The sequence below is a fragment of the Cynoglossus semilaevis genome, chromosome 1 (genome assembly GCF_000523025.1).
Source record: "Cynoglossus semilaevis isolate Cse_v1.0 chromosome 1, Cse_v1.0, whole genome shotgun sequence".
In the NCBI taxonomy this organism is placed as follows: Eukaryota; Metazoa; Chordata; class Actinopteri; order Pleuronectiformes; family Cynoglossidae; genus Cynoglossus; species Cynoglossus semilaevis.
In genome coordinates, this window is record NC_024307.1 from 12,737,371 (window position 1) to 12,748,125 (window position 10,755).

Here is a 10,755-nt window from a genome sequence, read left to right on the forward strand (position 1 = left end):
ATAACGCTTTCCTTATCTTTTTTTTTTTCTTTTTCTTGGAGACAAATGTCACATGAGTGTTGGGTAACAGTGAATACTGTATTTTCTTTCCTGTTTTGGTTTGACTTTACAAAGAGCAGATGATAATAGATTGGAGAATCTTAGCTCTGTTGTTGATTGTAGATCAAACACCTTTTTCCTTCGACAACTTTTATTTTGTTTTTCTCTTTCCTCTTTTTTTACATGGGGCGGGATGGGGTTATTGTATGAAGCGGGGTCGACGGTTGTATATATTCATGTTTTTGTACCACAGAAAAATCATTTGGATTTTGTCCACTTTACGTTCAAAACATGTATATTTTGATAAAAACGATAGCAGACCTATAGGAGCTCCATGGAGCTGCCAAAACAACAGAATAAAAAAAAAGATTTTGTAACACAAAGACATTAAACCTATGTGAACACACAGCAGTGTCTCTGTATGTACCCGCTCTCCCGCCTTCGTCAGTCTGACTGTCCTTGTCTCTCTGCATCCTCTGCCGCCTTCAATAAATCTTTAGTTCGTTCCCTCTTTCACTTGGACTCATTTGGTTTCCGTCTCTTCCTGTTTGTCCTGTGCATTTGCTGCTGCTGCTGCTCTCTTATTGGTTAACATCTCCTGTAACATTTTTCCACATTTCCCAATGCTGTTTAGAATCTGGTGGGTTTTTATCTTTTTTGTTTTATTAATTTAAATTTAAATTTCCCACTTTTTACTCATCCCATCTTATACTGTCTGCTCACTGGGCCTCAGCACACAACCCAGTTGCTGGGCTTTGAAGCCGCTGTATCGATGATGATGGAGACAAAGGGCAGAGTTTATTTGATATTCAACTCAGAAAGTCTGCTGTTCTCAGTGGTTCTGAATAATTCTCTGACCTTTTTAAGGTTAGCAGGTCTTTGTTATTGTTAAGACGAGGGAGGCTGCAGGGGACTGGTTTTCTTTTCAGGAGAATAATAATTAGAATTAAACAGTCAGCCCGTCTTCCACCCAGCTACTGCAGTGGTTCAGACTTTATACATCAGTACGAGCTTTTAAATATTACTTGTACAGAATAATAACCAATGCAAAATACAGCAGGGTAAGGCTGTGTTTTTCAATATTTTAAAGAGCAACATATTCCTATTAAACTTGTTTACCTAATTTGAGCTACAAAAAAAAAACAATCAAGTTTACCTAATTTGAGCTACAAAAAAAATCATCTTGATTAATACATAAAGTCAATATCCACTTTATGAAATCAAATATTTTCTACGTTCTTCTGGCTTCAACTTTCCTTATGATTAATACATAAAGTCAATATCCACTTAATGAAATCAAATATTTTCCACGTTCTTCTGGCTTAAACTTTCCTTATAACAACAAAGGAATTACCTGTGTCCCATGAATCTTGTCTTTCACTGATAAACCTAAGACAGTTTGGACTAGATTTCCTCGCTAAAACATTTGGAATTAATGCCTTGCTCAAGCGTTTACTAGCTTTATTTTAAATTTTTTTGGAATTAATGCCTTGCTCAAGCGTTTGCTAGCTTTATTTTTTTAAAAATTTAACACTTTCCCCCCTTTACCTTTGGGCTAATTTGGAGCTCTTTTCCTAACCTGCAGCCTTTGATTACTCCCCTTTACCTTTGGGCTAATTTGGAGCCCTTTTCCTAACCTGCAGCCTAACAATTGTGGCATTAAAAAAATATAAATTGCGGGCATTTTCCTCCACATTTTGATTAGTGACTATATATAGGATTATGTTCATTTTGTTGCAGTGCATACCACTGAAACGAAATTGTTGTACAATTACATCGTCCATCCAAACATCGACCTGTAGCCACAAGGGGGAGCTCTTGCTCTCTGTTAGTCTTCAAAGGCCTCTGAACAGAGGTGACTTTACCTGCCATCCACAATGTCAGTAGTTAGTAGTTTAATCCCCAGGGCCTCGGAGTTTTTGTTTTGACTTCACAAAGAGGTTTATCCTTAAATCCTTCCCACTTGTGGGAAGATCTCCATCTCCATCTCAGTGCGGTGGTGCCTGACTGACATGCTACAGACTTCACACTACATCATGTCATGAATAAGACAATTAATAGCCATCAAAAATCCTTATATTATTTCCGACAGTCTCTGTGTCTCATGTTCAGGTATTGATGAAAACATTCTTGACGTTCATCCTCCTCCACCTCCACATCTCCACGGCAACGACTTGACGCTTTCACGCCGCCTCCATACGTCACAACCTTGTTTACTCACAGCATCTTTTTTTTTTCTGCCCTTTTGGATCCATTAAGCAAAGTGTTTACTCTGCACTGGGAGTCATTTTGATCCGAAAGCAGACTAAACAAACATTCTTAAATGACACACCTACACTGATGTGCATGAAGAGAGGATCAAATTACATCTGAACTGAATTACCTTAAAACTACTCAGTGGTACATGTTATACTTGTTATTCTGGGGCCTGAAAATGTTACCAACTTTAGGTATTATGAGCTGTGGTAGCATTTTTTTTATGCTAACAGATTCTTGAACAACTTAGCTATTTTGGCTTTTCATAACTTCATTATCCCCTGGGCTAATTGTACTTTATACAGTATGTTATTGTTTAAGGCTAAGCAATAATATATGTAGTATGGGAAATACTATGTTTATTTTTATTCAATATATGTTGTTTTTGCAAATGTTTATTAATTAGAATTAAGTGTTATATTTGTAGCTAACTGCTACTTAGTAGCCTTGAGCTTTGCTGGCTATCCTTTTTTTATTTATTTTTTGCTTTTAGTTATTTATTTATCTTATATATATTGTGGCAAATTTGGCTATTGTTAGCTTATGGTTATTATGTTCTTCTAAGCTTTATTTCCTAGTTTAGCTGTGCCACCTAAGGTAATTTTCGCAAATTTTTAGCTAGGCTTATTCTTAATTCATTTAGTTGTGTTTTAGTTGTATATATTTATTGACATTTTTTTTTTTGCTACAACTGCTTCTTTTGACTAAATTGTGATAATTTCTAGTGTGACTTTGAGCTTTTTTGGATAAGTATGATTGCTAGCTGAGCTAGCTGGTCATGTTTAATAAATCTTTGCAAATGTTGAAAGGTGAAATGTAAAAACGGTAATTAAAAAATATGACAGCCATTTGAACTCAAATTGTAGGCTAGACATGTTGTTGTGTAAAATACGTGATGGTCAATTACACCATCTAAAAACTCATGGTCTCCACCATGTCTCCTCATTTGTACTCTGAACTACTTTTGTGTGTGACTGCAGACCAGCACCAGCCCATGTCTCCTATTTTGTTAGCCTAATCCAGACCCGTGGGACGTTCCTGGCTTCATGCAGCCTGATGTGCGCTTAAAGCTAAACGCAACCATGTGAGGTCGCGATCCCACCACATCTGGTAGCATTTATTTACATTAGTCTTGTGGTCTCTAATCAAGAAAACCCCATGGCCACACGTACAATAGTGCAACCCCCAACGGTATCTGGGGTCGAGGGCGAGCAAACAATTCGGGGGATTGTCCTGAGAATGATTTGTGACGTTCTGTGTCCTCGAAAAGCTAAGGTTAGTGAATGTTGGACAACATGGAGGCTTTATTTGTTAGTCAACAGGTCCAAAAAAAAAAAAATCATCTGTCTTGTGTTTTATATCGTGGGTACGTGACATTGTTCATATGTCTGTGATTTAACTGCACAGCTTTCACAAGACTCCAATAGCCATAAATTCTGGGTTTTGACAACCTTTTTAGAGGCGTATGTATCCATACTGTCTCACACTAATTTAGATTTAGAGTCACTTAACCATCCTTCAGGCATAAATCTTCGCACATATGCGCGTTTTATGAGATTTAGGCCTCAGTCTCCCTGAATGACACAGCAAAACTGGAGGATGTCTTCAAAAAAGCCACCAGGAGACGACCCACCTGTTTACATATGCACAGCCCAGACTGATGTTTGAATTATTCATCCACAGAGGAGAACACCATACAGCTGTGTTTGGGTTATGAGTGCTGTCCGGGCTCCGTCCTCAGTCCTGGAGTCAGCAGCCAAACAGTTCCAGGCATCGGCGTGCAGACGGAGCGTAGCAAGGCGAAGGGAAACTGGGACACTTTGCATAATGGATTCAGCTGAGAGACAACAATAAGACGTGAACGACGGAGTCGTTTTAAAAATCATAACACGGGGCATTTTGGAATTAAAGGTGTGACAAGTCAGTCTGGTGCCTTCACACTGAAGTTTCAAAACACTGATGCAGTTTAGCCCCCACCCAGGCTAATGTAGGACGTCTTTGACACTTTTTTGGCTAATAAGTTGTTATTTAATAATTTAAAAGCTAATTCTGATACTTTTTTAAATATAACTGCTTCAATTTTGCTAATGTTATCTCAGCTAACTAGCTAAAATAGCAGCATCTTCTGAGCTGATTCTAGCAATATTGTTTGGCATAATTAGACGGTGACTTTTTTTAGCGTTTGGGGATTTTTGTTTTCTCCAGGTAAATGTAGATAATTTGATATAAAATGGCTTCAGGTTTGGCTATTTTGAAAAAGCTTCAGTTGGCTAGCATTTTTAGCTTTTTCACTAATTTGTGGTGGTCTTTTGGCTAATTTTAGATATTTAGCTGTTTTGGGCAGTCAGTTATTTATAATAAACTAAATGGTTAGCGTTTAGCTGTTAGCTATTGTCATTTTGCATTGTTAGATAGATACTTTATTGAACCCAAGGGAAAGTTAAGGATAGATACTTTTCTCAAATGTTTATCAACTTTAGCATCTAATGTTGCTGACGTTTTGGGAATGGTTAGCGTTTAGCTGTTAGCTATTGTCATTTTGCATTGTTAGATAGATACTTTATTGAACCCAAGGGAAAGTTAAAGATAGATACTTGTAGATATTTTTCTCAAATGTTTATCAACTTTTTAGTTATTCATTTGTCTTATCAAAGGCATTGTTATTGACATACTGGTGCCTATTTGGAGGGTTGAAGTAATTTTTTTTGTAATTTTTTCATTAAATTCCAATTTTAACTATTTTTTATGCCTATATCTTATGCCTTTTCTTGCTTTATCTTTATTACTGAAATACCTTTTCAAATAACTTGTTGTTATCTTGGTCAAAAGTCAACATTTTCACAACACCTGCACCTGAGTCCAACACGTTAATGAAGCCTGGGTGCAAATGCTTTTCTTTGATTATTTGACGTCAACAGGATCCTACTGTACATCAACATATTGAATTTGACAGGCTTCAAAAAGCCATCGGAGCAGTTTGTTGACATCTCTGTCATGGCTCTGAGCTTAATTTGTCAAAGATTGATGTTGTTTTACAAAGGAAGCTGCCCACATACATCAACACAGCCCATAGGAGGCAGCACGGGTGGCGGCGCTCTGTCATTCACAGTTATCACTGGAGTTTATGGCTCACAGGTTTCCAGACATGCTGCTGACTCCTTCCTACCCTTTGGGCCCTAATGGACACTGATGGAAAATGACTCCGGTGTTCCAGCGATCCATCAGACACCTCCCGCCCCTTCCTCATCCTGCTCTGCTGCCTCTGAGCGTCATTAATCAGGCCCTGCTTTCAAACTCATCATGAAGTTCTTCACAAGTCCAGATGCGAGCCAGATGAACAGGTGGCTGTAGTGGTCATTCATCACACCCGTAAGCAATCGGCAATGTGACACAAGCATCACCGGCTCCGGCGTTTGGAGCCAACCGGCCAAACGGCAAAAGGACGGTGTGCGAGAAGAGGGTCAGTGTGAGGCTGATGGGTGGAGAAGGTGGTGTAACTGTAACTGCTGGAGTCTAATTCACAGAGCAACGTTTGGGTCAAATCCAGGTCTGAGTCACAGGAGTATAGTTTAAGTCTAGTTCATGTGGTCTGAAAAACGAGTCGAACGTCGGTGAAGAACATTTCAAATGGAGTTTATGTTGAGTCCTTAGGGTCTCGCGTTTGGACATTGCCACTGTAGATAAGAGCATTGACTTGAAGAATGTTTTAATTTATAGTTTATCCGGTCGACTATTTGTCTCTTAAGGCGTGGACACTACAGAGCCTTGGACGTCTCGACACAGTGGTTTTAGCAGATTGTGTGTGAAAACTGAGGGACTGTGGACCGAACACTGACCACTGATGAACACTAACTAAACACACCCACGTCTTTGGGCCAGATTTGATTGGTCAAACCTCGCGTTCTCTCGCCTCGATATTCTCACTTCCCCGGTCGCCTGACACTGTTTACTGAGTCCCTTACTCTGTTGGTTCACAAACCTTCATGACCCAAGTCAATAGACATTATTTTTAAATCACAAAATAAACGTGTACTTGACCGTTACTGAACATTAAGGAGGATATGTTATCGTCGACCGAGTGATATCTGAACAATTAGTATTACTCACGTTGTAAACCGAACCACAGGTGGAGCTTTTAAACTGGCAGCTATTTTGAGGTTGGATGCGAGACGACCCAAAAATAATCTCCTGCGACCCACCTGAGGGTTGCGAGCCAGTCTTTGGGAAACAATGCTCTACTCAGTTCACACTGTCAGATAATGTCCAGATATTTAAACATGTTTGATGTTTGACTCTGTCCCCTCTCACACTGACACTGACTCCCCCGTCCTCCAAGACCGCCGCAGAATCACTGGTCAAATCTGACAGAACTTCCTCGTGGTGAGTCTGGAGTCTTCAGAAACCGTTTATCTCGATCCATGTCAGATCAGTCCAGATTGACTTGTTGTTGAAGTTCTCAGTTTCCTGCCTCCCCCCTCAGAGGTGCATCACCAGGGAGGCAGCAGTGAGTCAGTCCGCCTCGAGTCTCCAGAGGGAGTCCGGCTCAGCTCGGCTCCGCTCAGCATGGTATGGTATGGTTGTCAGACCACAGACCCCGCCCGCACAGAAAGAAAGAGAGAGAGGGAGATTCTGTGGGAGAGAGAGAGGCAGGAGGTGGAGAAGGAGAAGGAGAGGGGAGGCTACTTACTTCGACTCAGACCGAATCAGGAGAACTGCCGGGGAGTCTGAGTGCTGCTGCTGCCCCGTCGCTGCAGTTTGGACAGTTACAGCGAGCAAACGTGTGATGGACAGCTGAGACATCTGTGCCTGTGCCTGGTCAGCGTGACGCACGGAGAAGCGGAGTCACGTTGGATGAGGAGCCGGTGACAGCAGGAGCAGGAGGAGCAGCAGTTAGTGGAGATGCTGCAGGAGCGCGTCGCTGCGTGAAGAGCAGGAGGAGGAGGAGGAGGAGGAGAAGGAGGAAGAGGATGCCCCGGACTCTTATCTGTTAAGTTTGGACTCACATTTACGCAAAGGGAGTGTAACCCACTGCTCGGATTGTTTTTTGGGGGAAGGTCAAGTGGAAGCCACTGCGTGCGCACCGCTCGTCTCCAGCCCGGTGTAAACATACACGAGGAGCGGGTTCGAATGCTGACGCGTGTGCGCGCTAGAGAGTGAGTGACGAGATTTCTGATAGAACCCCAAACCTATTGTACACATTTGGAAGGCTGTTCACCTAAAGGGGAGTCGGGATTTGACCCCGGCAGCGCGTGCATCCATCGATTTGCGCGTAATGGGAGAAAAGTTTGGGACCTTGACTCTCAGCCTCCCGACGAAGAAGAGAAAGAACTAGTGAAAAGGCATTAGCTTTCATTTCTCCCGAGTCCGACCCAGGATTGAAAGTGACTCTCAGCCCTGCATTATGACTTAAAGCACTCCGAAGAACCTGCTTCTAGTCCAAAGACGCAAAAAAACGGACAGTGATCTCGAGCGGATTTGTGCAGCGGGAGCAGCGGCGCAGTGAAAACCTGATCCACCGGGAGGAGAAAGAGAACGGAGCGTACGCGCGCGCGCGCGTGTGTGTGTGAGAGAGAGGGAGAGAAGCGTTTCCCACTGGATGTCTATGATGTGGTGGCAGCTCGGACGGAGGTGTGTGATGGTGGAGGTGCTGCTGCTCACACTCCTGTCCTGGGTCTCGGTGTGGGCAGAGGAGAAGATCATATTTGACAGACACGCAGTCTACTGGAACAGCTCCAATCCCAAGTAAGTTCCAACACCTGTGTGTGTGTGTGTGTCTGTGTGTGTGTGTGCGTCCACTCACGGACACCTTTCGGCACGAGTGCTGGTCCTTTCACTGGTTTCAGTGGACCAGTCGTCTTTCACAACCAAACCCTGGTCCTGAAGCAGTAGAAACATCACCTTTGAGTTAAAGTTAGGATGAAGATGATGAAGGTGAGGGTGTATCCAGCTCCTTAACCAAATCTGCCGCGTAAACTTGAGTGAGTGTGTGTGTGTGCGTGCGTGTGTAGTGGAAACACTTTTTGTCCCCTCTGCCTGCCTTGAATTTCAAATTTGCACCTACAGTATCTAGATTGAGCAGTTATTTTGAATCAGTAATAAATAAATAAAAAACTATTAAAGTAGAAGTATTTTTTAAAATATTTTATAATATTATAAATATTTTGGAAATTCGTATATTATAGCAGCAACAATTAAAAAAAAAGTTAACCGCAATAAACGACGAAGAGCGAGAAAAGTGAAAATATCAACAGATTTTATTCCAGAAAAATCGCCATAAATTCAATTCAACACGGTTCCTGCTCCTCACGTCTGGATGGGTTATTCATGTTGTGATAAGGTGGATTTTTTTTCATCCATAACTGTATGTATTTATCACAGTTAATCGTTCAGTTGATTCAGTCATAGCTACAGAGATGTGAGGGGTTTGAACCCTAACCCTAAAGGTAAAGTAATTTTACCACACTCCCTTACTTTCCTTATAACAATATTTTTAAGGACTTGCAAAAAGTGTTACAGTTTTATTAATTTATTAATAAAAAAAACCCAAACATCTGGGACGCAGACCACGCGGGCTCCTCCAGCCGGGGCCCAGAGCCGGGGCAGTAACAGCTTCATAACCACACCTAAATTCATGCGCTTAAGTTCATAAATAAAATACTTCCAAATTTGCCACGGTTGGTGTGAAATGTTGTTGGGAATGACCTTCTGGTTTTCTACATTTGACTTAAATATTCTTAAAAAGGGATTGAAGTTGCAAAAAGACAAATCTAGAAAAAAAATGTATAAACCCGCCTGAAACTTTTGCCCAGTGCTTTAGGTGAAGGAAGAACTGTAGACTGAATCAAACGGACGAGTATTCTAGTCTCGAAGGTCTCCACTACAGAGCCAAATCAGCTAGAACCAGAAGAAGTATTACTGTGAGTACTGCAGTATACAGATGTATACGCTGACTCATTTAGGTGATTTTTTTGTTTATAGTGAAAATGTGCAGCACAGATATCATCTATATAACACAGACTCGTGGTGGTGTTACTGGGGTTTTTGGTGTAAATGTTTCGGTGGTGCTGCAGCAGGACGGGGTCTGTGGGGTTTTTTTTTCCTCTAGAAAAAAACAAGAAAGATTTGAGTTTGTGATTAAACCTCGTCCTCAGGTTAGAAGAAGAAGACACAGTGGTCAGCATACACACACACACAAACACACACACACACACACACACACGTAGAACCATCAACTCACTTTAATACACACATATGATAGACGTGCAGTGCGCTCTCTGTCCCTACCTGCAGGGGGCATCAGTGCTGTCTGAACCAATGCATGTCTGAGACTTGTGACTGTTGTGATGGGAGGGTGGAGGTGGGGGGCATGGGAGGTGTAAAGGTGAGAAATACACAAGCACACAACAGGTATAGACACACACAAACACACAAACACACAAACACACACACAACAAAGATACACAAGTAGAAACATGAACGAACAGACAAACGAAAACACACACAGACTCACAAACAGACAGACACACACGTAACAACGTAACAACACCGCTACACCTGAGTCAACCTGCGCACGCGAGGACACAAACAAACAAGAAACACTCGGACACTTGGACACACAAAGACGCGTACACACACACTAACGAATACACACATACACACACACACGCACAGACACCTCTGGAGGGGTGAGTGTGTGTGTGGTGTCCAGTCCTCTGACTGTAGGTGTCCCACGTGTCTGTAGTTGTGGACGGTGATCATGTCACAGGTGTTGACGTCACTGTGGTCCACACGTCTCTGTCATCTACTGTCAAAAACCACAAGTGTGTGTAGAGTTAGATACTCAGTCAATACTGTATGAAGTAAAAAAAAACAAACTCCAAGACTCTGCATAAAAATATTTCAATGATTGAGAGAGAATTAAAAAAAAAGAAAAACGAAAAATGTACCGGGTAATTAATTAACAAAAAATATAATTTTTGTCCGAGACAAATATACGTGTTGTACTACATATATACGTGAATAATAATGCCAGTCAAAGACAATAAAATATGCATAAACTGTAACAACTCTCTGATATTTCTAAAACAATTTAATTTGTAAAAATTATTTTCATTTAATTTTAATTAAGGGCCATAAAACTGACATCAACACGGATATTTATGTAGAAGAAACTGACTCAGACTGTACTGAAGACTGTACTGGAGACTGTACTGGAGACTGTACTGAAGACTGTACTGAAGACTGTACTGAAGACTGTACTGAAGACTGTACTGAAGACTGTACTGAAGACTGTACTGAAGACTGTACTGAAGACTGTACTGAAGACTGTACTGAAGACTGTACTGAAGACTGTACTGAAGACTGTACTGAAGACTGTACTGAAGACTGTACTGAAGACTGTACTGAAGACTGTACTGAAGACTGTACTGAAGACTGTACTGAAGACTGTACTGAAGACTG

At 41.4% G+C, this 10,755-nt stretch overlaps 1 protein-coding gene across 2 annotated transcripts in view; it reads left to right on the plus strand.

Annotated features, from left to right (window-relative positions):
• Positions 1–5,130: 5,130 nt before the first annotated feature.
• Positions 5,131–10,755, plus strand: part of LOC103379792 (ephrin-A2-like) — a 119,195-nt gene continuing 113,570 nt past the window's right edge. For both annotated transcript variants that reach the window (XM_008311474.3, XM_017034784.2), the window contains exon 1: positions 5,131–8,037. In XM_008311474.3, coding sequence (XP_008309696.1) covers positions 7,892–8,037 — 146 coding nt within the window. In that variant the 5' untranslated portion in view covers positions 5,131–7,891. The remainder of the gene's footprint in view (positions 8,038–10,755) is intronic.